This window comes from Hordeum vulgare, chromosome 6H (assembly GCF_904849725.1).
Source record: "Hordeum vulgare subsp. vulgare chromosome 6H, MorexV3_pseudomolecules_assembly, whole genome shotgun sequence".
NCBI classification, from domain to species: Eukaryota; Viridiplantae; Streptophyta; class Magnoliopsida; order Poales; family Poaceae; genus Hordeum; species Hordeum vulgare.
The window spans coordinates 18,960,972-18,987,626 of record NC_058523.1 but is presented as its reverse complement, the minus strand read 5'-3'; the positions used below and the strand labels follow the sequence as shown (position 1 = coordinate 18,987,626).

General features: G+C 46.6%; 1 protein-coding gene across 5 annotated transcripts; it reads left to right on the top strand.

Annotated features, from left to right (window-relative positions):
• Window positions 1-10,697: 10,697 nt before the first annotated feature.
• LOC123403835 (disease resistance protein RGA2-like) lies at window positions 10,698-24,732 on the top strand. 5 transcript variants are annotated; one of them, XM_045097752.1, is made up of 6 exons: window positions 10,698-10,982; window positions 11,893-12,948; window positions 19,727-21,878; window positions 22,262-23,275; window positions 23,373-23,487; window positions 23,910-24,732. In XM_045097752.1, exons 1-5 carry the CDS (start codon window positions 10,902-10,904, stop codon window positions 23,453-23,455), a joined length of 4,386 nt encoding a protein of 1,461 aa, XP_044953687.1. In that variant the 5' UTR covers window positions 10,698-10,901; the 3' UTR covers window positions 23,456-23,487; window positions 23,910-24,732. The 5 variants fall into 5 exon arrangements, 4 of the variants coding, with proteins under 4 accessions (XP_044953687.1, XP_044953688.1, XP_044953685.1 ...); XR_006611567.1 differs by having other exon boundaries at window positions 23,373-23,809; XM_045097754.1 differs by lacking the exon at window positions 23,910-24,732 and adding an exon at window positions 11,520-11,673 and having other exon boundaries at window positions 10,899-10,982; window positions 23,373-23,856.
• The last annotated feature ends 1,923 nt before the right edge of the window (window positions 24,733-26,655 follow it).

Here is a 26,655-nt window from a genome sequence, read left to right as displayed (position 1 = left end):
CGTAGTATGTTGATCGTGTCATTTTGTTGCTACTGTTTTCTGCGTGTCAAGTATTTATTCCTATGACCATGAGATCATATAACTCACTGACACCGGAGGAATACTTTGTGTGTATCAAACGTCGCAACGTAACTGGGTGACTATAAAGATGCTCTACAGGTATCTCCGAAGGTGTTAGTTGAGTTAGTATGGATCAAGACTGGGATTTGTCACTCCGTATGACGGAAAGGTATCTCGGGGCCCACTCGGTAATACAACATCACACACAAGCCTTGCAAGCAATGTAACTTAGTGTAAGTTGCGGGATCTTGTATTACGGAACGAGTAAAGAGACTTGCCGGTAAACGAGATTGAAATAGGTATGCGGATACTGACGATCGAATCTCGGGCAAGTAACATACCGAAGGACAAAGGGAATGACATACGGGATTATACGAATCCTTGGCACTGAGGTTCAAACGATAAGATCTTCGTAGAATATGTAGGATCCAATATGGGCATCCAGGTCCCGCTATTGGATATTGACCGAGGAGTCTCTCGGGTCATGTCTACATAGTTCTCGAACCCGCAGGGTCTGCACACTTAAGGTTCGACGTTGTTTTATGCGTATTTGAGTTATATGGTTGGTTACCGAATGTTGTTCGGAGTCCCGGATGAGATCACGGACGTCACAAGGGTTTCCGGAATGGTCCAGAAACGAAGATTGATATATAGGATGACCTCATTTGATTACCGGAAGGTTTTCGGAGTTACCGGGAATGTACCGGGAATGACGAATGGGTTCCGGGAGTTCACCGGGGGGGGCAACCCACCCCGGGGAAGCCCATAGGCTTTGGGGAGACACACCAGCCCTTAGTGGGCTGGTGGGACAGCCCCAAGGAGGCCTATGCGCCAAGAGAAGGAAATCAAAGGAAAAAGAAAAAAAAAGAGGGAGGAAGTGGGAAGGGAGGGGGACTCCTCCCACCAAACCAAGTCCAACTCGGTTTGGGGGGGGGGGGTCCTCCCCCCTTGGCTCGGCCGACCCCTTGAGGGTCCCTTGGACCCCAAGGCAAGGTCCCCCTCCCTCCTCCTATATATATGGGGCTTTTAGGGTAGATTTGAGACGACTTTCTCACGGCTGCCCGACCACATACCTCCATAGTTTTTCCTCTAGATCGCGTTTCTGCGGAGCTCGGACGGAGCCCTGCTGAGACAAGATCGTCACCAACCTCCGGAGCGCCGTCACGCTGCCGGAGAACTCTTCTACCTCTCCGTCTCTCTTGCTGGATCAAGAAGGCCGAGATCATCGTCGAGCTGTACGTGTGCTGAACGCGGAGGTGCCGTCCGTTCGGTACTAGATCGTGGGACTGATCGCGGGATTGTTCGCGGGGCGGATCGAGGGACGTGAGGACGTTCCACTACATCAACCGCGTTCTCTAACGCTTCTGCTGTACGATCTACAAGGGTACGTAGATCACTCATCCCCTCTCGTAGATGGACATCACCATGATAGGTCTTCGTGCGCGTAGGAAAATTTTTGTTTCCCGTGCGACGTTCCCCAACATTTACAAGGTAAAACACATACTTTCGTTCACATATAAAGGTCGTATATGCTTGACTGCTGACCAATATATTCCCTGCTAGACTGCTTGGATCCATTGCATACTGGAGAACGTGCATACCATGAGCTTGATGAAGAAGCTAGAATTTATATGGATCGGGGTGTGTCCATTGTGTATTTCCTAATTTAGCACCCTCAAATGCAAATTTTATAAATGTTTACTGATTATGTAATACTTGTGTCTTCTGTTCTAGATGCTGCTTTTGAATCGTTCCAAGATGGACGTCATACTACACGAGCAGTACCCATAGCAAGTACTGATGAATTCATATACCGAAACCTACCTATAGAGCACCATGTCCTAAGAAAGGCTGCGGACTGTCGCCACTATGGGGCATTGCGGTTTCCATTCGAGGGGGCAACATTTTGTTGCAGAAAAGGAAAAGTCGGATTATTTACTCCAGATGTTCCAGAAGAATTGAAACGGTTGTTCACAAGTCAAGATGATGAGGACGATAAATATTTCAGAGAGCATATATGGTATTTCAACTCGCACTTCTCATTCACAAGTCTAGGAGTCACCCTTGATCGTCGAGTAAGCACTGCGGCAGGAACTGGCGTATATACATTCCGCGTGTGGTGGATTGTACCACGCTCTTGACGATCTGGTGCCGGCTGATAATGGCCCTCGGCATTTGCAACTCTATATTTATGATACAGATCAAAACTTGGTTCACATGGCTAATAGGTCTCCAGATCTTAATATAGACCTCATACGAAAGATTCTGAGAATACTAGAGCGTAACCTGTATGCACAAGCTATGGTTAGTTATTACTTCCACTGCGCCATCTTTTGATAAGACGATTTATGTTATTCTTCGGTTGTGATGCTAATGCGTTGTTATTTATTCATGCAATAGCTCGAAGGACTGGAAAATGTATTCCAATATGCATCACTTCAAATGAAACTAAAATTTGACAAGTGGAAAGATGTAAACATTACAGCATGGCCAAGGGAAGAATATATTAAGAGCAGTCTGCAGACAGATGGGTATACCTCTTTCGAACCAAACTTGTTGCTCCCATCCCCTTTAGGCACCTCCTTCTCCTAATTGCTACATTCTTGCATTGGGTCTGAGAAAAATGCAAGAGAAGTAAGTAAATTAACAAAGAAAAGTTACCAAGCCCTGGCATCCACGCAAATAAAATGAAAATGCAAGAAAAGTAAGTACGAAGAAAAACATTAACCGACATGTCCCTATTTATAAGTCAAATCCTCTAAATCCCTATCTGTGAGCCCTTAGATGTAAACACACACACAATACAAGCATGCCCTTTGATCGCACCACAGTCATCTTAAGCAACAAAAAGTCACACATAGTTAAATGGTCATATAAAGGATAGTATAGAATAAAAGTGAAGATCCGTTACGATGCAAAAATAACTAACCTGGTTGAGTGTTAATGTACCTGTCTTGTCACTACAAATTGTTGTAGCAGAACCCATCGCTTCACAGGGTGAGAGCCTCTCACCTGAAATTGACATGTAGATTCATGTGATGACAGACAGAAATACAAAATAAACAGATAGCAAAAATATGTACCAGAGCTTTATCTGCCATCATTTTCCGCATTGAATAAGCCAGGCTGAAACAAATATAGGTCAGAAAACTATATACAAAATAAAGTCAAAATGATGAGGAAAATTTTCACTTATATTGACTCACGTTAGTGTTACAGCCAGCGGTAGTCCCTCAGGTACAGCAACGACAACAATAGTCACCTAAATTGCATTTAGCAATGTAAGAATTATATAAGAAAAACGGTGCTTCAGATACACCAAATATTAGCACAAGAATCCTAATTCTGATGACCTGCAAAGTCTGAACTGAACCAAGTTTGAATTCTGAACAGCAGCAGATTTATGTTCATATATAAGCACAAGGGGGGGGGGGTGCAATGCAGCTGAAGAATTTTCTGAGCTGCAAAAAGGCAGAACTAAACCGAACTAAGCAGAACACTGTCAAGTCTGAATCACTTGCAAATTGTTCAGAACCAATAGTGCTAATTTCTCATCCTTGGGAATCAGGACTTACACAGGAAACTAGATTTCACTGAACAATAGCATTAGTACAGTTTGCCTAACTTAAAATCAAATTGACCAATCCTGATTTCTGAACTATAGAATATCATGAACTTAACTGAATTGAACATTGTTAAGTCTAAATAAATTATTGAACTGTTTAGAACCGAAGAATGCAATTCCTCTTGTTTGGTGCTCATAAATAAAGATGAGTATTCTCCATCTTTCTGACTTCTTTCAGATATACTCTCAACATGGGTGAAGGTGCTTTAATTGATAATTGTGGCCGCAAGTTGTATTCGCCGTTTTTCGTATTATATATGCTATGTGCTCCAATCCAGGCGAAGGCATCTCTTGCTCTCTGTTCAGATCTGAACCATCTAATTATCATATAGTATTGTGTGCCTTTCAAGGCGAACAGAAGGAAATCGTTGACTGCCTGACAGTTGACTTCACATCACATCAGAGAACAATAGACACATGCACACTAATTAAGATCCATCTACAATAATTAGCACTACATCTGTATCTGTAAGAACTAAACAGCAGAATTCTCAGCTAAGGAAAGCCAATTTCAGTATCTATTTTAAGTTTTTAACCAAGGGTATGAACATATGCATACAACGGAACCAATTTGCAAATCACTAAAAGTTGAGGTGTCTTGAGAACTAACCAAACTTCTCAGGCTGGAGCATGAACTGGACAACCGGTGTGTAGTAGTCGCCGTAGATGATCCGCACATTGGGGTACTTGGGCCGGAGCTTCTCGAGCGCTTTCTTGAGCTGTGCGTTGTGCACCCATGAGAAGGTGTTGTACTGACGGATGCACCCGCTCCGTGCTCCATACTCGTGGGCTGGCATGTCGAGCATGTTCAGGTAGACGGGGAAGCACCCGATGGGCATCACCCCTGGCACAATGAGATCCACTGCCCCCTCGGCGATCAATTCCTGCACCATATTGTAGTTGGAATTACATTCGATGTGACAGCGAGCAAATGTACGACTCAAAAGAAGAAGCAATCGCTACCTCGACACCGTCGGAGATGCCCTGGATGACATCGGACATGAACTTGTAGGCCTCCGTGAGGCCCTTCCCTGCAAAAAGGGGCGCGTTGTAGTCGTTGCCACCGAACTCGCTGACGACAAATAACGAGTTGGCGTAGAACTCCTTGCACTCCTCTGCGGAAACATTGCAAAATCCCCAATCACTTCATCGCAATCCACCACGTATCTAGCTGGAACGGATCAAGACTCGGCTTGGGCTTGGGCGCCGCCTTGGCGCGCTTCGCCGGGCCGCCGCCACCTCCTTGTGGCTGTCGCCAGCCTCCGCAACGACCATGCGGAGCTCGATCGCCCCGCGTCGCAAGGAAGAAGGAGGGCCCGGGGCGGGGAAGAGCACAGGGCCAGCTTGCGAACCCCCGCGTCCGATCCGCGTCGCCAGCGACCATGCCGGCGGGGAAGAGCTCGCGGAAGGCTCGGTGTCACCGACGACCATGCCGAGCTCGACCGATCCGCGTCGCAAGGAGGAGGGAGGGCCCCAGCGTCGGCGTATACGAAGAAGGGGCGGGGCGGAGTAGAACACAGGGCGGGGCGCTCGCTGGCGCTGATGACGAAGGGGGGGTTAGCTGCTGGCGATGGAGATGAAGGGGAGGGGAGGCCACCAGAGAGCGTCGACGTTGGGTCGTAGTGGACTGAGTGGATTGGGATCGGGTGGGGAGAGGGGGGAGTGTGTGAGATTGTGAGTTTTTTTTCTATAACAGAGTTGGGGGGTGGATGAGGTTGTGAGTGAGTGCGGCTGCTTTTTTTTAGGGGAAGTGCGAATGTTATAGAGTAGTGTTTATCTTCTAGAAAAACATTTTTTTAGCAATTTGGTTATTTTGTGTAGGGCATGTTCGATTCACTTGCATGGGTGAGGTTTTTGTTATCACCGAGGCTATCAAATATCTATAATCTAATTTAATTTAATTTAATTTCTATAAAATCATTTTTATATAAAACATTTATAAAACTGATAAAAATATATTGGATATATTTAATTTCTATAATCATATATAGGTCATCTTGTGATTTGTGGATGATAAATTTTATGGAGTACTTCACTGGAAATGATTTGTCTGACACTCCTACGCACACTCCACTCCTACGCACACTCCTACGCACGTAAATTTTATGTAATACTTATTCTATGTTATATCATTATTTAACTCTTATTTCTACTTTAATAGGATCATATGGCAGATTTTAGAACAAAACTAGTTGTCATTTTAGTGGACTCGGAATTGAATGATGATAATATAAGAAATCGAGACATGGAACATGACGAAAACAATATAGATCCCACGGATTGTATGATTTTGGATGGAACCCCTGAGAATCTCAAAACATCAAATACATCATTAGATGTTGAGCTCATCTCACAGTCATATATCCTTTCACCGTCTGTCAACCCAACAAACGATGACTTAATAGACGAACTGTGCTTGTTCATCAGTATGGTTGATGATGACGCTTTAGTAGAGTAAGACATGTTCTTTTAGTTCATTTTGTATTCTAATAAATTACTCTGATGTCATTATAACTGACAATATTTTGATTTTACAGGAACGAATGGGTGAAAAGCTCTGATCCTTACCCTATCAGCTTAAAATTGAGACAAATAAAAATATATATTAAACAATGATGAATATATGGATATTGATTGCTTTAACATGGCTGTGCGGATACTAGCGCGCCACGAAGTCCAGCTTCTCACAGACATTCCATCTCACTACATGGATCTAAACTTTTGTGTAAGTTACTATAATTGCGTATTACATATTTTTTTTCTCATAGCACTATTGTTTTCTTTCTTTTTTTAGTCCATGTTTCACTATGCACGAGACCTAAGTCATCATAAAAATATGGGCAGTGCTATGTTCAAACGATTGTTTCATAGCTGGCCTGACAGCAATGAGTATCATATCTCACAGTGTGATATGGTAAGATTTTAATTTTTCGTTTATAACAGTGGTTTATTTAGTTTTAATTAATATTTCATGTATTTATAAACGTATGCATCATTGCAGATTTTGTTGCCTTGGGATATTTTTGGGTTGTTTTTATTGTTTGTCTTGGATCAAGATAAAAAAGTTATCTCAATTTTTGATCCGATACCAATACCTACTTTGGAGAAGAATATACTTAAAACTGTGGTAAAAAACCTAAACCTCGCACTCCAAGTTGCAAACCCTGCATTCAAGGACGATATCTCTAAATGGGAATGTATAGTTCCGGTTGTTCCAACAAACTCACATTGGTATGAATCTTTTTAATGCATTATAATATTAAATAATTCATTCATTCAACGCACATTATGCGTTTAATTCATACATCCAGTGCCTTGTCGGGGTATTTGTTTTTTAACTACATGCACTCATTGTGCGATGGAAAGTTATATCTTCCTATACCCTAGGTGAGTATTTACATCATGCTTATTTGTATACACATTGCACATCCAAACTTGTTATAACAATGTTGTCTAATTCATATGTAGGATTGTTTTGAACTGAGGAAGCGATTTTTGATGCATATTTTAAAGTATGAAGAAAATGAATTCCAAAACAATATCCCATACATTGAAGGAAGCATCATAGATCGCATCTATAAATGGACTTTCATTGCTTCAAAACATGGACCATCAAGACGTGCTTAGTCCTGGTTTTTAAAATATATTTCAGTAACAATTATAATACAATTATTATGTGATCGTGAATTTTGTGCTGAGACATGTTTCTGGATCGTATGTTTCGCACGTTCTCATATTGTTTTATATAAGACACAGATAAATGACTCGATAAAAAAACTCAAATATGTTTTACTATAGATTATGATATTGTGTTAGATCACAAATATGTCACAATTTTGAAAATACAATTTGAGTGACATAATAATATTTTGGACCCATCTAAAAAAAACCAAAAATTATTTTACTACGATATCATATGAATCCATTTTTTTGAGACGTGCGTTGCACGTGCATGCTAACTAGTACTTAAAACACAAGAATCATTAGGTCTTGTTTCCCTATCACTATTGTTTAATTAAGAGTATAGCAACCTAGAGTCACAATAACTCATTTTCATTGCCATCAATGATGACAGTGCTTTGTTATGATCTTGCAGAAACTGGCCGGAGCAAAAATGCCCTCTCAGCAGGACAACTTTTGGGTTGCAAATCAAACATAAACGGGCTAAGAGCATCTCCAGTCGTTCGGTCGCTCAGTGGCCTGAACTAGCGTCGCCTGGGGATGCGGTGGCGGAAAAATCGGCGTGGGGGCTCGAGTTCCCAGCCCCCCCCCCCCAAGGTCGCCCCCAGCCGTCAATTTTGGCCCATTTTCGGCGCAAATTGGCCCACTTTTGACCCATATTCGGCATGCTTCCGCACAAATTGAACAACACTAGTTTTTTTATCACATAGTTCATCACAGAAAATCAATACAAATTAAGAATAGTTTAACAAGTCAATACAAATCAAAAATAGTTCAACAAGTCAATACAAATCAAAATAGTTTAACAAATAAAAAATCATAATTCATCACACATCGAGCTAGGCGTTGCCCTTGAGCCTCCATAGGTGCTCCACCAAATCGCCCTGTAGTTGTTGATGCACCTCTGGGTCTCGGATCTCGTGACACATGTTGAGAAAGGCAGCCCAGGTTGCCGGTAGCTGGTGATCAACTTGGACAAGAGGACCTTGTCTGTAATATGGTTCAACGTCAAACACTGGCTCCTCATGCTCGCTCTCAGTGATCATGTTGTGCAAGACGACACAACAAGTAACGATTTCCTACATTTGATCTTTCGACCAGGTCTGAGCGGGGTACCGGACAATGGCAAAGCGAGATTGAAGCACACCAAATGCCCGCTTGACATCCTTCCTGCAAGATTCTTGACGCTTGGCAAAGTAGGAGTTCTTGCCTCGTGGTGCAAGATTTGAGATAGTCTTCACAAATGTGGACCATCTCGGATAGATGCCATCTGTTAGGTAGTATCCCTTGTTGTAGTGGTGTCTACTGACGTCATAGTTAACCGGAGGAGCATGATCTTCAACAAGCTTGGCAAATACATTCGAGCACTATAGTACGTTGATGTCATTGTGAGTTCCTGTCATACCAAAGAAGGAGTGCCAAATATAGAGGTCATGTGTGGCCACTGCCTCAGGTACCACACTGCAAACCTCCTTTGACGCCTTTGTACATCCCCTGCCAAGCAAATGGACAATTTTTCCATTTCCAATGCATGCAGTCGATACCTCCAAGCATTCCAGAAAATCCTCTTTTTGCATTACATGCTAGGATCCCAGCAGTGTCTTCATCATTTGGTGATCGCAAGTATTGAGGTCCAAAAACTGTCACCACTGCCCTGCAGAACTTGTACAAACACTCAATGGTGGTGGACTCAGCCATGCGTCCATAGTCTTCCAGAATATCACCGGGAGCTTCGTATGCAAGTACCTCATAACTATCGTGCACTTCTGGAGCGAGGTGAATCTAAGTGTGTCGGTGCAATCCTTTTTGCACTTGAAGTAGTTGTTGAACTCCCTGATGGAATTCACAATCATGAGAAAGAGCTCCCGGCTCATACGATAACGACGCCGAAATACTTTGTCGCTGTGGAGAGGAGCGTCGTCGAAGTAGTCGGCGTAGAGCAAGCAATAGCCTTCCAATCGATGCCTCTGCTTTGCCTTCAACCGGCCAGGCGCCGAGCCACCGCTCCTCGACTTTGCATTGCCCGCGAACAGGCCGACCACAGCGGCGAGGACCATGAGGTGCTCTTCATCCTTGGTAACGACATCGGCTTCCTCCTCCATTAGCGTCACGAACGCCTCCTCGTCGTCAGAGTCCATCGCCCACGCAAATCGCCGAACACCTGGTGGGCGTGGTGGACGCGCAGCCATGTGCGTGCCCGGAGCACCGAAAAAACTCGCCAAGAAGCAGGGGGCGAAGCCGCGGCGAACCCTCCCTTCGTTGACAGGGAGATGGCCTTTGTAGCGGCGGTAGATAGGTGGGCGGCGCCGGGATCGGCACGACGACGAAAGGTGTGGTGCTCGAGGGGCGGATCGGGAGAAGAAAAAACCTTTTTTCGCCTGGCAGGGGGCGATCCGCCCTTTTTCTTTTCGTCGGCGCCCTTGGTTCGGCCTGGGACCCCGAGGGCCAATTTCGGCCTAACCGACGAAAACAGACTCCTAGGGGTGCGACTGGGCCGTTTCCCCCCGCCAGTGATAGAAAAATGACCTTGGGAGGGCCTGTTGGAGGCGCGGCTGAAGATGCTCTAATTTAACGAGTTCAATAGTTCAAGTACTTAACTAAAAGTTGAGCCATGAAATACAAAAAATGTATTTATTGAAAAAGACTTGCATCCCATTTTTTATATAAAGCAACGATCATCATACAAACCCCAACACACATAACTCAACCCCACAAGATACACTCAAGTCAAGATACAAGTGTGTATAAAAACAACTAAACCACCCTGTCCACTCTGAGCAAACTACGAAGAGCACCACTTGAAGTTTTCGAAGACCTCAATTGTGAAAGAGTCAATGCTAAGACAGGAAGCCGTGCATGACGAGTCGGATACATCAAGGCGGTGCCTTTATGAAGTGCATAACACTAGACTATAGCCACCGCCGATTCAAAGATCAAGGTTTCACCCGGAGCAACCAGAGCATGTAGAGGAGCCGCGACAAGCCGACAACGTCTTCAAAAAGAAAACGACGCCCATAGGCGATGCCACCGCCGCCACAGAGCCTCCCGTGCGAGCAGATGGCCAGGAGACGCTGCTCATTGACAAGATGCCTTAGCACTGCGCCCCTGCTCGGTCGTGCGTCCGCCTAGCTGCGTCGACTCACGCCACCATGCGAAGAGTGAAAACAACCCTCCTCCCTACCGGCGTCGATCGGGCTTTGCCCGACGACGGGGGAGGGGAGAAGTGGCGGTGGTGCTAGGGTTTCACCCATGACACGCGTCGCGGAAGCTCTGGTTTGGGGTCCCCAACTTTTGATCTTCAATAGATGAATGGCAAAATAAAAAAATAAAAAAAATCAAGAACTCTTTTGGACTGAAACGAAACGAAATCGCCGCCATATCCCCATCCCCATCTGCTCTGCGGTCGCCGGCGTGCTCCACCTCCGATGGCTTCTCCCCGCCTCCTCTCCAACTCCAACTCCAGCTCCCTCGCCCAAACCCCAACCCCTTCCCTCCTTCCGCTCGCCGCTTCCTCCGTATTCCTGGGGCGGATCTCATGCGCAGCACAAGGAGGCTGTTGCAGCTGCAGCCGCCGGCGGGAGAAACAAGAGACTGCGGCGACGGCGGCAAGGGCAAGGTGAGCACTGAGCAGCACCGGACTCGCATCTGGGCTTCTGCACTGTTTTTATTTATTTATTGTTGGTTCGCATCGACGGGTGAAATCGATTCCTCCATTAATCAAATCGATTAATCCATTCAAAATGCGTACTTGCACGCATGCGATGGGACGAGTAAAGATTCCTGGCCGCTGCAGGCGTGGATCTAGATGATTACTTCTAACTTCATTAGCAAAAAGAACAGTAACCACATGTGCTGCAGCCAAGCATCGTTAACGTCACTCAGCGTGGATCTAGAGGTGGGTTGAAGTTAATTAACTCTTGATGAATGTTGAATCTCGTGTCATGGCCGGTCCATGTCGGCTTTAGCTTGGATCTAGAGGTGAATTAAGGTTAATCAGCCCTCGATGCATGTTAAATATCGAGCTATGACCTGTCCATCTTGTCTCAATGACCTCTGCATACTACCCCCTCATCATAATACTAATACAGGTCCATCTCTTCTTTTGAGGGGTACACAGGCCCATCTCTACTAACAAGCCATTCTGCATCTGCAGGGAAATCATCCATAAATATTTTTGCCTTTGGAGAGCTCACTTATCTTTGGCTTATATATACAGTGCTCTGTCCGTTTAGACATTTACCTGTCCGTTTAGACATTTACCTGTACTGGTACGAGCAGCAGGGACCCAACATCCATCCATCCTAAAGGTAATATCAGATTTCCTCTGTTTAGCTGCCTATGCTTGCATCTATCGAACTAGGCGCCTTAACTTTTCCTATTTCTGTTGTTTCTCATGCTTATGAATCGTTCATCATGTACTCATGTTAGCATTCTAATGCATCCCTTCCCTTTCTACTCTTTTACTGGTAATCTTAATTAGCTACAGCGAGTGCTGGAAATGATGTGTTGGTTCATTTTTGTTATAGAAAAAAGCAGCAAACATGACGATGATCCTGGATGCTTTTGCATCCTATGTGCAAAACATGCTCACTGAGATGGTGAAGGAAGAGGTGTACATGCTGCTTGGAGTTGGGGACGAGATCGAGAAGATGGATGTCAAGCTTGGGGAACTCAAGAACTTCCTCGCCGACGCTGACAGGAGAAACATCACTGACAAGAGAGTGCAAGAGTGGGTGGCTCAGCTCAAGCGTGCCATGTATGAAGCTGCTGACATCCTCGACCTCTGCCAGCTCAAGGCCATGGAGCGCAGTCCGTCCACTAAAGATGCGGGGTGCTTCAACCCCTTGCTATTCTGCATGCGGAATCCCTCCCATGCCCATAACATCGGCACACGCATCAAGGCGCTCAACAAGAGGCTCGACACCATCAAGGAGCGAAGCGCTGCTTTCAGCTTCATCCCTCTTGGTTCCTATGAGGATCATGGCAGAAAGGCCCATGGTTCTCATTCTCGTAATACCAGGCGTGAGACATCAGGGGAGTTTGATCGGTCCGGTGTAGTCGGAGAGAAGATCGAACAAGACACAAGAAAACTGGTTGAGATGATGCTGACTGAAAAGAAGGGCAACACCAACATCATGGTGGTCGCCATTGTTGGTGTCGGCGGAATCGGCAAGACTACTCTTGCCCAGAAGATCTTCAATGACGAAGCCTTGAATGCCGAGTTCGAGAGGACGATATGGTTGAGCATTAACAAGGACGTCGACAAGGTTGAGTTGCTCAGGACAATCATCACACAAGCCGGGGGAGTACATGGTGGTGAAAAGGCGTTGGCTGTGCTTCAGCCAATCCTTGCCACTACCTTGAAAGGGAAGAAGCTATTCCTGGTGCTAGATGATGTTTGGGAACATGGAGCATGGGATGATGTGCTTAAAACACCATTGGTTAATGTTGTGGCTCGAGGTAGCCGAGTCCTCGTCACCACTAGAGATGAAACAATAGCTCGGAGGATGAAAGTTGTATTTCCCTACCACCATGTGGACAAATTAGAGGAGGATGATGCATGGTCATTGCTCAAGAAACAGGTGTGCAACTAAACTCCATGCATCTTTAATATTAGTAGTTGCGTACTTAATTTGCGGTAGATATATAATAATTGGGCACACACTTTTTATGCACTGCTCTTTGAGATTGCAACATGGATACCACATATATTTTTTAATTAGAACATGGAACCATACAACACATATACTCCCTTCGTTCCTAAATATAAGTCTTTTAAGAGATTTCACTAAGTGACTACATACGAAGCAAATTGAGTTAATCTACATTCTAAAGTATATCTATATACATCTGTATATAGTTCTCTAATGGAACCTCTAAAAAGACTTATATTTAGGAACGAAGGGAGTACTACATATACTTATGCCACAACACATGCACCCACCGCATGTGTACTGTGTGTACAGAAGGCACAATCTTTTGACCTGGCTATCAAATTTTGGTTCTTGAAATTTGGACACCATGCTTCCACAACAATACTAGACCTCATTTTCGTATAGTCTTACATGTATATTTTTCCTAATATATAATTGTACCTGGGAGTAATTAATAGGGTCTCTGTAAACAAATGTTTTTTCCTTTTTTTGGCAAGCATTTTTTTAAATATAGGCAGTCGTCATATAAAATACAAGTCCAAACAAAATCGATAATTAGGATCATAGAATTGTTCTTCTATTTATGAAAGGTGAGAAGCAGTGGTATCTTTATTTCATTTCCATCATGTTTGGCTGGATGTACCAATATATTCACATTAAGTGGTACAATACTATACTGCAACATGAAAAGGTTGTAATCGGCAGAATGATACTAAAGTGTGCCGAGGCCCAACAATAGGTGTAGCCAACCCGTCCCATGATCTGCCAACATGGATAAAAATAAAAACTGGTACCTCATTCTTTTACTTATTTGGATGTATAGATTATAAAAAGTCCTACGTAGAATTTTAAATTATAGAAAATTTAAACATGGTTGAGAAGAACTAGACGAGATAAATCTTTCTTTTGGCAGTGACCCCGCTCTCTAGGGTTCCTCCCACCCCCCCCTCGCCGCCGCCGGTCGTCCCCGCCCCCCTCCCCCTCTCCCCCTCCCGGATCCGCCCCCGTGTCGTCTCCCCGTCTCCCCGGGAGGGGGTCAGGGCGGCGCGAGCCCCTCCCCTCTTCGACCTCCCTCCTTTCCCCTTCCCTCCTTGCCGCCGCCTACGGTCGCCCCCGGCGTTTGGCCGGGTGGTGTTGGCGGCGGCGGGACTGCCTATCACCCCGCGCGCGGCTCTCTGCCTGGGGCATGGGGGCGGCGGCGGTGCTCCTCGGCTCGGCGACGGCCCGACGACCTGACGGCAGTGGCCGGCGGCGCGCGAGGTGGTGGTGTGGCCCCTTGGCGATGAAACGGCGTGGTGACGCAGGTTGGCCGAAGGCGCGCCGCCGGCTCAGATCTGGGCCCTGCGGGACCCATCTGGGTCCTAGTGGGCTGTGCCCCGGTGTGGCTTCGTCGTCGTCTGTGTGATGAGGAGGAGGAGCAGCTCGGACGGGAGGCGGCGACGTCGACGGCGTGCCTACTGCAGCGCGATGGCGGTAGCCTTACGGGCATGAAGGGCCCGACCGGGCCTGGTATGCTCCTGCTATTGTGTCCGGTCGGCTAGGTTGTACCCTCCCACGTGCCGACGATGCTGTGGCCCCCAGTCCCGGCTCCTATTCCCCGTTGTGTAGGCCTCACTTCATGGTGCCGTGGTGAGACGGCGTGGAGGCTTCATGATCGCGGGGGCGCAAGATGGTGGTTGGTTTGGTGGTAGGCTTTGGAGCATCCGAGGTGAAGGTTGGGATCGGGGGAAACCCCTGTCGGCCTGGCCGACACCGACGCGGCGACGCCGGTGGGTGCCGCCGGACCTTCCTGGAGGGCGTCGGGGGCGACCCTTCCTCTTGCCTCGTCACGTACCGGGGGAAACCCTTGGCAGCAGCGTTGTCATCGTCGCTGTCCTTCTTGGAGGTGTTGATTGGTACCGGTGCTTCGGAGCCTTGGAGCTTGGTGGGAGATCTTCGGTGGGCTCAGTGGTCGTGAAGCTTCTTCGTTTCCGTCGATCCGCCGTTGTCGGCATTTTTCTCTTGTTGTTTCTCTTTCGTTTCTTTCGGTGTGATTGTGCTGCTTCCGCCCCAGCACCTATTGTTGGCTGTATCGGTTGGTTGCTTTGTAATACAAAGCGGGGGGAGACCCTTTTTCGGCGATAATTTAAACATGTAAGAAGCCTTCACCTTGTGTAGTTGTAGATCAAATATGATTCTGGTTTTCCCCGTAAAAAACATGACTCTGTTTTCCTGAGGATGAGTATATGTATTGTAGTATCTATCCGCATAATTAAGCACATTATCTGTTTAGTTTCTAAGGCGATAGATTAAACTAAGCATCTGCTGGTTCAAAAAAAAGCATCTGTTTAGTTTCTGAGATGAAGCTTAACATCTTGTTTGGGTGAGCATGTAAGGATTATAGTCGCTCACATGCTATTTCTCGAAACAGGCTTTCGCCCCGCTTTATATATAAAGCAAATATTGCAGCATCCAGACAACTACAGCCCAACAGAGTGATAAAACATAAAAACGCTCGGGCAACAACACAGTCACGCCCAAGAAAAAGAAAAAGAAACAGAAAATGCCATCATAGGGGCAAGCTAAGTAGCATGCGAGCGAGCGGAGAGCCGTCGGGCGGACGTCATCAGCGCGTCCAGATAGCGCTGAAGCCGGGTGCGGTCTCGGGTCCTAGCGAGCGGATGCCAGTGCTGCAAGAAGGCAAGGAATTTGAAGAACGAGTCAGATGCATGCCGTTGAAATACTCGCTCAATCACCATTTTGTTGCGAGTAGTCGAAACAGTCCACATCATCGCAGCGAAGACCAGCCAGAACAGTCGGCGCTTACGGCCAACCTGAGTGGCCCTTACCTGCAGAAATTCTGCAACGTCATGAGCCTCCCACTCCGGTCCCAGAGCCTCACGCACAAAGCAACAAAGGGCTTGTGCCGCAACGCAGGAGAATAGAATGTGAGTTCCAGTCTCCGGGACGTGGCACAGGGGACATGTGTTGTTACCCGGACCATGGCGTTTTAGCAGCTCGGTCCCCGAAGGCAAACGGTCGCGAAGAAGCTGCCAAACGAAAATCTTGATCTTCGGGGGCAACGGTGCCTTCCAAAGTGGGGATAACCACGGAAGGACCGGCGTCTGGCAAAGTGCCAGATAAGCCGAACTAACGGAGAATTCTCCCGAAGGAGAAAGACTCCAAGAAACACTATCCCCGACCGACGAGTCTGGGAGGGGAACCACTGCCTGCAAGATCTCCCAATCCTAGGCCTTGGCTGGACCGAGGGGGCGGCGGAACGCCAAATGCCATCCGTCCTCCAAAGAAGACGCAGAGACAAGGACAGCTGGGTCGTCGCAAATAGCAAAGAGCCTCGGAAATCGCAAGCGTAGAGGTTCACCATCAAGCCAGGGGTCCAACCAAAACTGAGTCCCAGACCCATTGCCCACCGAGAACTGTAGACCCAACCTAATATCGTGCTTGATGGCCTGGATAGATTTCCAGAACTGCGACCCAGTCGAGAGCGAGCATGCCAAGAGGGGTCTACCCCGGAGGTACTTGGCCTCAATCAGTTGTAGCCACAAACCCCCATCTCCCTGCAGGATCCGCCACACCCAACGAAGCATCAGGGCAACGTTCATGCGGCGGGACGCAGGGATGGCCAAGCCCCCTCGGTCTTTCGGCAGGCAGATATCGGCCCACTTCACCATGTGATATTTGGGTTGACCATCCCCTGCCTGCCTGAAGAACCTAGCCAGCTCCTTGTCAAAGGCGCTATGCACACCTTCGGGCAAGATATACATCCCCATCATGTACATGGGGAGGCTCGCAAGATTAGAGCTAATGAGGACGGTCTTGCTGCCCTTAGACGTGAACCTGCCACACCAGGGCTCCGCACGGGACGCTACTCGTCCCACTAGCGGATCAAACCCGCTGACCAAGATCCTGGACTCAGCCAAGGGCATCCCCAAATATGAGATGGGGAAGGCAGCCAACTTGCAGTTAAGGTTGTCCGCAATCCTGTGTTGCTCAGCCTCGAAGTAGCCAAGGACCACAACCTCACTCTTATCAAAGTTAATCTTAAGTCCAGACATTTCCTCGAAGCATAGCAAAAGGAACTTAAGATTAGCAATGTCCGAGTCGGAGCCTGCGACCATGATCATGGTGTCGTCCGCATATTGGAGGTGGGAAACACCACCGCCCGAGATGAGGTGGCCAACCACCCCCTGAATATGACCGGCTAGCTTGGCCTTATCCAGGATGCCTACAAGGGCGTCGGCAGCGATGTTAAAAAGCAGGGGGGATATAGGGTCCCCTTGCTTTACCCCCTGGAGGCCTGGAAAAAGGGGCCCACTTCACCGTTGATGTTGATCGTCGTGTTACCAGATCTGACCAGTTGCATGATCCAGGAACACCATCTCTCGTCAAATCCACGTCACTGCATCACCAACCTCAAAAAAGACCAATCAAGACGGTCATACGCCTTCTGGAAGTCCAATTTGAGGAAGACCCCCTTGAGCCCCTTGGACGCCACCTCGTGGACAATCTCGTGGAGGGCAAGAATCCCATCATGAATCCGCCTGCCCTTCAGGAATGCGGACTGGAGGGGTGAGCAATCCGTTCGGCCACAGGGGACAGACGAGTGGCACAAACCTTAGCGAAGATTCGCGCCAACACGTTAATCACCGTGATGGGACGGAATTGCCGGATACCCGAAGCCCCAATTACTTTGGGGATGAGAGCAATGACTCCAAAGTTAATCCTGCCCATCTCCAGGGTGCCGATATAGAATTCATGGAAGATGAGCATGGTGACCGGGCGCAGGGTCTCCCAGAATCTTTGGAAGAAGACAACCGGGAGACCATCCGGCCCCGAGGCCGAGCACGCCTTCATAGAGGCAATCGCCTGCCCACCTCCTTCGGGGAGAACGGGAGAGTAAGCTCCGCATTCTCCGCGTTGGACACCTGATCAGCTAGCGGCCAGAAGTCCTCACAAAGGGAGGTGCCTCCACGCGGCTCAGCCGAGAACAATTCCTTATAGAAGGAGTAAATATGGGATGAGATGTCCTCTGGGCTTTCCAGGAGAACATCCCCATCCCAGAGGAAAGGAATGGCGCATTTCCGCCTACGGCCATTAGCAATGGCCTGAAAGTAGGCGGTGTTCGCATCACCCTTCAGGAGCCAGTTCTGGCCCCCTCGACGCTGCCAGAACAGTTCCTTGCTCTTGAAGATGTCCATGAGCGAGGTCTCGAGGGAGTATCTCTGGATCCAGTCGTCCGGGGACAGACCCGGCCCGTCTGCCAAGTCATCCAGAGCCTTAATCCGACCCAGCAGGACCCCTTTACGGGCCCGGAGGTCAGCGCCCAAGTTCGCACCCCAGCCCTTCATGGTCTGTCGAGCCAACTTAGCACAGTGGTGCCATATATCCACCGCACAGAAGACACACGGCGGGGACGAGGTCGCAAGGCGCCAGCGTTCGCGAACCAGCTCGCAGAAACCAGGCTGCTCCAGCCAGAACGTCTCAAAGCGGAAGCGACGGTATCTAGGGGGGGAACCTTCCCCCGACAAGAAAATCAGGGGCGTATGGTCAGAGCCAATCCGCGTGACCGCCTTAAGGCAACAAAGAGGGAACATCACTTCCCATTGGGTCGACACAAAGACCCGATCCAAGACACTCCGGATGGGGTCCGCCTGTTTATTCGACCACGTGAACCTAGCCCCAACGCGGGCTATCTCCCAGAGCGCTAGGTCTGCAATGCAATCATTGAAGAGACGCATTCGGGGCCGATCCACATTTGGAGAACTTTTATCAGAAGCCCACCTAATGAGGTTAAAGTCGCCGGCCACCACCACCGGGGTGGTGCACCTCTCCACCTTGTTTTTCAACTCGGCAAGGAAATCGGCCGAGCGGCTATGGTCTGCCGGACCATAGACGATAATCACCTCCCAACTGAGGTGAACTCGTCGGTCAGTGACGGACATGCTCACGAAGAACTCCCCACGGTCCATGTCCTCAACCGAGAACGCATCCTCCCTAACACCGAGCAGGATTCCCCCAGAGTGGCCCACAACAGGCAGCCACTGCCAGGCAAACTGTTGACGGGAAAGCCTCTGGAGCTCGTGCATGCTAAAATCCTGGCGAATCGTCTCCTGCAATCCCACTATGTCAATCTCCTGCTGACGTAAATACTCCATGAGCTGCCGCCGCCGGCCAGTGAGACCGAAGCCCCTGATGTTCCAACATAGGAGCTTCATTTAATAACCTCATCTGGATTCCTAGGCCCCGCAAGCGGGGCCGAGCTAGCCCGCCCGTCAATCGCGGGACCGGGGATACCCTTAGACGGGCGACCACGACGCCCCCGCGCAGCAAGGGCAGCCGTGACCCCCGGTCTGAGGGAGGTGGACCGGGAGCTAGATCCACGCATCTCTAGGCGGTGCTCGGTGGGGTTGAGACGTGTGGGGGATCGTCCGCGTGGCTCCCTCAGCGGGGAGGGAACCAACCTGGAAGTCCCAGCCACAGTCACATGCTATTGGTATCCCAGTTGACAGCACAGCAACATCTTGCTCATTCACTTGATAGTTCATAGTTCAATTGGTAGTACATGATCCAATCCTGCACGAGTCTCTTTTGTCCACTAGCCTACTATTGATTAGTATTGAATTGACACTAGCAGTTAACAAACTACTACTCTTTTCTCTCTCAAGTAAAACCACTCATTATTGACTATCAGTTCAACTGCTTGCAGATAATCTCAAGTGAGACAGATGAATGTGAAATTGATATGCTCAAGGATATTGGAGTTCAGATTGTAGCAAAATGTGATGGTTTGCCTCTTGCTCTCAAAGTAATGGGTGGGATCTTGTGTCAGAAGGACAAAAAACAGCATGAGTGGAAGATGGTTTTGGATGATTCTATATGGTCGAACTCTGGACTGCCTGAAGAGCTAAACCATGCAGTATATTTAAGCTATGAAGATTTATCTTCTTGTGCCAAACAATGCTTTCTGCACTACTCCCTTCTCCCTAAAACTGCAGTGTTTTCTAGGAACGAAATCATTGGCATGTGGATTAGTGAAGGATTTCTTCACGGGACCTTAGATGACTTAGAAGAATTAGGAATCAAGTACTATCAGGAGCTGATATTGAGGAATCTTATAGAGCCAAATACACAGTTTGTTGACCAATGTGTCTGCAACATGCATGATGTTGTACGCTCATTTGCTCAATTTGTGGCTAGAGATGAGACACTAGCAGCTCACAGTGGAGAAACTAATATTGTTACTGAACTTGGTGCACATGAGTTTCATCGGTTATCTCTAGAAAGCAAAGCATCTGAATTAAATGGGTTAGACTGGAGCTCTTTGCAAGCACAAAAGACATTAAGAGTACTGATATCAGTTGGCTATATAAATATCAAGCCTGGTGATTCGTTGATTCATTTTCCATGTCTACGAACTTTACATATATTTTCTGCACATGTTGTAGTACTGCTTGAATCTTTGCAAGAACTCAAGCACCTAAGGTACTTGTCCATAGTAAATGCAGATATATCTAGTCTGCCGGATAGCGTTGGAAAGCTGAAATTCTTGCAATACATTAGTCTTAGAGATTGCAAACAATTTGTGAAACTTCCGCATAGCATTTTGAAGTTAGGGCAGCTAAGGTATCTCAACTTAAGTGGAACGAGTATAAATGGCATAACTAGAGGATTTCGTGTTCTCACAAATTTGAGGAAATTAATTGGGTTTCCTGCCCATGTGGATGGTGATTGGTGCAGTTTGGAAGAGTTGGGTCCTCTTTCTCGGCTCAAGGTTCTTAGATTGGACAGATTGAAGAATATTACTGATTCCTCATCTGCAACAAAGGCAAAGCTTGATGAAAAGGTGCATCTTGCTGAACTATCCTTATATTGTGCTAGTAGATTAGGAGATGATGGGATGATTAAGGAGGAAGGTAGTATCTCTGAGGAAGAAAAACAACAAATCGAGAAGGTGTTTGATGAGCTCTGCCCTCCGCCCAGGTTAGAAAATCTTGACATCAACGGATATTTTGGCCGATCGCTCCCAAGGTGGATGATGTCATCATCAGCTATGCCCTTCAAGAGCTTGAGGAATCTATTAATTGATGACCTAGCTTGCTGCACAACACTTCCTGATGGGTTGTGTCAGCTCCCTTATTTGGAGTTCATTCAGATTCTCCGTGCTCCAGCCGTCAAGCGCGTTGGACCTGAATTCATGCAGTCGTACCAACACCACAATGCTCGTCCTTCCCAGATGGTGGCTGCGTTTCCGAGATTGCATGAAATGAATTTAACAAGAATGGTGGAATGGGAGGAGTGGGAGTGGGAGCAGCAAGTGCAAGCCTTTCCTGTCTTGCAGGAGCTTACGCTAGATAGATGCAAATTGAAGTGTCTTCCTCCTGGCCTTGCATCCCAGGCAAGGTCTTTGAATAAATTAAGAGTATCCTATGTCCAAGGTGTCATCTCTGTAGAGAACTTTCCATCTCTGGTTGAGCTGCATCTGGATGAAAACCATGACTTGGAGAGGATCACTAATCTTCCCAGACTGCAGAAGCTTACCATCGGAGACTGTCCAAAGCTGAAGGTCTTGGAGGGTGTTCCTGCACTCCAGAGGCTCGTTCTCTCGGATAACAACATGGAAACACTCCCAGAATACATGGGAGGTACAAACCCAATGCATTTTGAGCTATACTGTAGCCTAGCACTGCTAGCTTCCATTGCCATCGGACAATCTGGCCCTGGTTGGGACAAATTCGGCCATGTTCAGCATGTCAAGGCATACGCACGTGAAGGAGATAATGGGAGGAAATGGTATGTCTTGTACACAGCTAAGCCCTACAACCTGGAGACAAATGTCAGCCTCTCTTTCATGTCCAGAGGTAATTTAGCATTGCTCTTTCATCTTGAATATGTTCCCAACTTTTCCTTTTGAGTACCACAACAGTTACATGGTTGTAATGTGAACATGGTTTCCTGAATATATTACTAGCTTTTTCTCCAAAGAAATAGATACTGGCTTTTTTTTCATTTTGAAATGGCTATTTCTTGACCAACGCTACTTTCTGATTTGGCTGGAGTCCCTCATCTGCTAGGTTTCTGTTGTTCTCACTATTGTAATTCCCCTGCTCATATGATGTTTCTAGCTCTCACTATTGTAATTCCCCTGCTCATATCATGTTTCTAGCTCTCACTACTGCAACTCTGTCAACATCTGAGCTCCTGCCTATGTATTGTGTGACCACTTTAACGGCTTCTTATGCAGGAACCTTGACCGCTTTTGAGGATGCACAAAGATTTGAGTCTCTCTTCAAAATGAGGAGGAAAACCTTTAGCTACATCTGCAGTTTGGTGATGGGGCCATCAATGGAAGATATGAACAACTATACCTTTGTTGACGGGAGGGTGATGTCTTTAGAAGATCGGGTGGCCGTTGCTCTTAGAAGGTTGCAGTCCAGTGAGCCAACTAAGAGCATAGCATCCTCTGTTGGTGTGAACGAGCCAAACATCCTGTCGGTAACTGAGAGGTTCGTTGATACTATGTGGGAGAAAGCAGTCCACCACTCAAGCTGGCCAGACTGCAATGAAAAGGATAAAATCAAATCCAAATTTGACAAGATCCACAATATGCATAACTGCTGCGGTGTTATATGTACAACTCACATCCCATTTGGTCCAAACTGCAACCATGAGAAGAATGATTGCATTCAGATGCAGCTCGTCATTGATCCAGACATGAGGTTCAAGAGCATTTGGTTGGGACTGCCAAGTAGCATGAACCAGTTGAGCCTTTTGCAGGACTCTACACTCTTCAAGGAGTGCGAGAAGGGCGGTTTGCTGAATGGCAGCAAGCTGAAGGTGGGATTAGATGGATCAGAAGCCGGGGAGTACATAATTGGTGATGCAGGATATCCTCTTCTCCCCTGGCTACTCACACCATACAAGGAAGATCTCTCAGATTTCAAGGCAGAGTTCAACAGGAGACACTCCGCGGCCACAACCCGTACTCTGAAGGCGCTCACAAGGCTCAAAGATACATGGAAGTACCTGCTGGGAGAGGCGTGGTGGCCCGCTGATCTGAAAATTCAAACGAAAATAATATATGCCTGCTGCAGGTTGCATAACATAGTCATAGAAATGGTTGATGATGCAGCCATGCTGAGCACCAAGCGGAAGAATTACTCCAAGGAAGTGCGCCAGATAGCAAAGGAGGACGCTATCAGGGCGAGAGATATGCTGTCGCAACACTTCATGGCCAGCAGGTCATCCAAATCGGGAGGTAAATTAACATATAGCTTCTCCTACATCTTAATTTGATGGTCGGGTTGCTCTGCTCACTAATTTTTGTCATATTCAATTTGCCTTGGTGGATGCAGAGCAGGATGATGAAGCAGCTTCATCAGGCCCAGGGGATGAAAATAATGAACAAGAAGTGCAGACCATTAACTACGTGCTTTGAGTCCTGTTAGTGAGGATGGGTACAAACTGCTAGTGAGAATCCTAGTCCTGTTCCCTCAAGTTAAAGTCCTACTATCCCGCCATCAAGTTCCCTTCGTGAGAATCTTAGTGCAAACAAAGATTCTCAATAGAAACTACTAGTGAGAATCCTAGTGCTCCGAGTCTTGATTGGCACTAATGCTAGTGAGAATCTTTAACTGCTTAACCCTCTTGGTTGCTAGTATATAAAAATTACATAACTCAGAAAGAATGGTAATCGATACAACTATTAGCAGTGTGTTAGCTCAGACTCTGTATTGACAATTTTTATTTAACTGGCGGTTCATTTAATAGCATGGGTGATCTTGTTAGTAAGGTTAGCATCCTGCTATGCACGGAAATGAAAATTCTTGATATGTTAAACCCTGGTGCGTGGTCGTATATATCTGATATAATCAAAACATTGGCTTGATCAGGTGAAAGGGGAGCTACATCCCTGCTGGATGTGGTTGGAGCTTTTGAATGCATGAATGCAGAGCAGACGTGGTGAAAGGGATGTTAGCCCAGACCCGACGCCGAGTACTTTCCGACGACGGTGACGATCGACGACGAAGACTAACCACTTGTTGAACTCAACGAATTGCTTTACGTCGAGATACACCACTAGCTGGCTCCTGTTCGATCCACCAATGCAGTGCAAAGCTATCCCAAAATAGCGCGCTGCTCCTGATCGATTCTATGTGAAACTGCAGCAACTACGCCAACGTATACGTACGCACACAACGGCCAGCCGGCCGGAAGCACCAAACGCACGCACACGAGATACCGGCGTATTGCCAAAGGCTCGTAACGAGCCTTGTGTTTTATTTCAACTCACGATTCTGGTTCTCAGTACAGGGGTATACATGAGTATATATATTAGCTAGCTAGGCTGCCAACTAATCCTAATTCTATTCGTGATTGAACTAGAAACCTAGTCGGACACCTACATGCATGTACTGAATCCGACATGGCCACGATTCTTTCGTGTTTAACTCCAACAAGGGAAGCCTACTTTGACGCTGCAGTTTGGACTGTAGTTGAACATTATTTTTAAATTTTTGGTCATCTATCTATTTGGCAAAGACAAGTGTTATGCCGTCTGTACTTTGTGGATGGGCAGTAAGATTTTACGTGTCAGGAGAAACGATGATGTAGTATAGCCTCTTAGAGACTATCTGTATTTATGATGTTTGTTCCAGTAATTATCCAATGTGGGAACTTGAGATTTTTTTCCGATAAAGAGGAACTTGAGATGAATTCCCTAATGCAACAATAATGAATAGATTAACTACCATGGTAGCTCCAATCTCAGTGGGGGTCATTTGACAGTATTTACTACGTACTTGGAATTACAGTAAAGGGTAAGACTTTGTATCCTAAAATACGGGCGCTCAGAAATTGCTTGCTTCCTCTTGAAACACCACCTCAGAACAATGTTAAGTGCAGAACAGAGAGTGTCTCTGTTTGGCTCTTCGTCAACTGACAAGTGACAACAACTCCAGAACATTTCGTTATCGAGCCTGTGTAAAATATAGCAAGGGTGATGTTCATGCTACAAAGTATGGAAAGTCTTGTTTTTTTGTGGGAAAGTCTTGTTTTTTTGTGGGAAAGTCTTGTTGTTCCCTTCATTTCAGAAATTTAACCACCCGCTTCTTATCAGCTCAATGTATCAAGCAACTTTTAAGTGGTTTAACTCTGAAAGATAGATAACTGATACAACTTCTAGCAGGGTGCCAAGCAGAACATTAGTGTATCTACTTAGTATTAGCGGAGACTATTATGTATTTCCTTCTATTGCATATACATGCATCATGTAGTTGCGGTCTTTACGCAATAGCAGCAGCCACATTTTCAGGCGTAACGAGGGCTATTTAAGAGCTTTATGACAGAATCAATTTGATATGAGAAGTGCTAAAGAAATTATCATGATCATAACAGAACTAAGACTGGCATCTTAAGTAAATTATTCGAAAGGTCAGCCATGAAACTCCAGTTGAAGTAACACAGGGTCATCCTGGAAACATCCATGAGACCATGGTCCTATTTGGATCCATAGGCTAGAGTTAGTTTGAGTTAGTTGGGGCTCAAATAGCTTTAAAGTATCCAAACATGAGGGTTAGATTAGACCTAGTTGCATCTAACCCACTCAAAAAAACTAGCTCACCCAAGAGGTGCTAATTGGAGCTAGTTTTCATGGGGCCTACTAAAAAGTCACTTTTCTCTCTATATCCACTAGGTAATAGGTGTTAACTGGAGCTAGTTCTCAAGGGACCCACTAAAAAATCACTTTCCTCTCTCCATCAAGTACAACTATTGTCAATCTAACCGTATCATCCAAACACCTTTTTGGTTAGAGTTAGTTTAGGGTTAGTCATGAGCTAGGAACTATAACACTAACCTCTAGCTAAGTTAGAGTATCCAAACAGGGCCCATGATTGACAAAATTGGCAGTCACATTTTCCAAGTACAACAGGCAGAAACTATGCATATGGTACTCTTTGCAGACAATAATCAAACCGTGTCGAGTGCATCTCGTTTAGAGCTCTACTACTTTTTTTGGGTAAAGTTTGACTTTAATATCCCAGGCCCCAGCCACTTGAGTCAGAGGGTTTTGAAATGTACTGTCAGTCAGCCTAAGTAACTGAATCGGTGCGTGATTCAGAAGCCACTTGAGTCAGAGGGTTTTGAAATGTACTGACAGTCAGCCTAAGTAACTGAATCGGTGCGTGATTCAGAAGCCACTTGAGTGAGAGGGTTTTGAAATGTACTGTCAGTCAGCCTAAGTAACTGAAATGTACTGTCAGTCAGCCTAAGTAACTTTGTCAAGCTTAAGTTAAACCCCGGAAATACAAGAGTTCTTTTCTTGGTTTGTTCCCTTGATACTCTGTATTGGCAACTTCTTTAACTGATGGTTCATTTAATAGCATGTGTGATCTTGTTAATAAAGTTAGCATCCTTCTATGCATGTAAATGAAAATTCTTGGTGTGTTAAACCCTGGTGCCGTGGTGCGTGGTCGTATATATCTTGATATAATCAAAACCTTGGTTTGATCAGGTGAAGGGGAGCTACATCCCTGCTGGATGTGATTGGAGCTTTTGAGTGCATGAATGCAGAGCAGACATGGTGAAAGGCAAGCCTACTTTGGCACTGCAGCTTGAACTGTAGTTGAACATTAGATT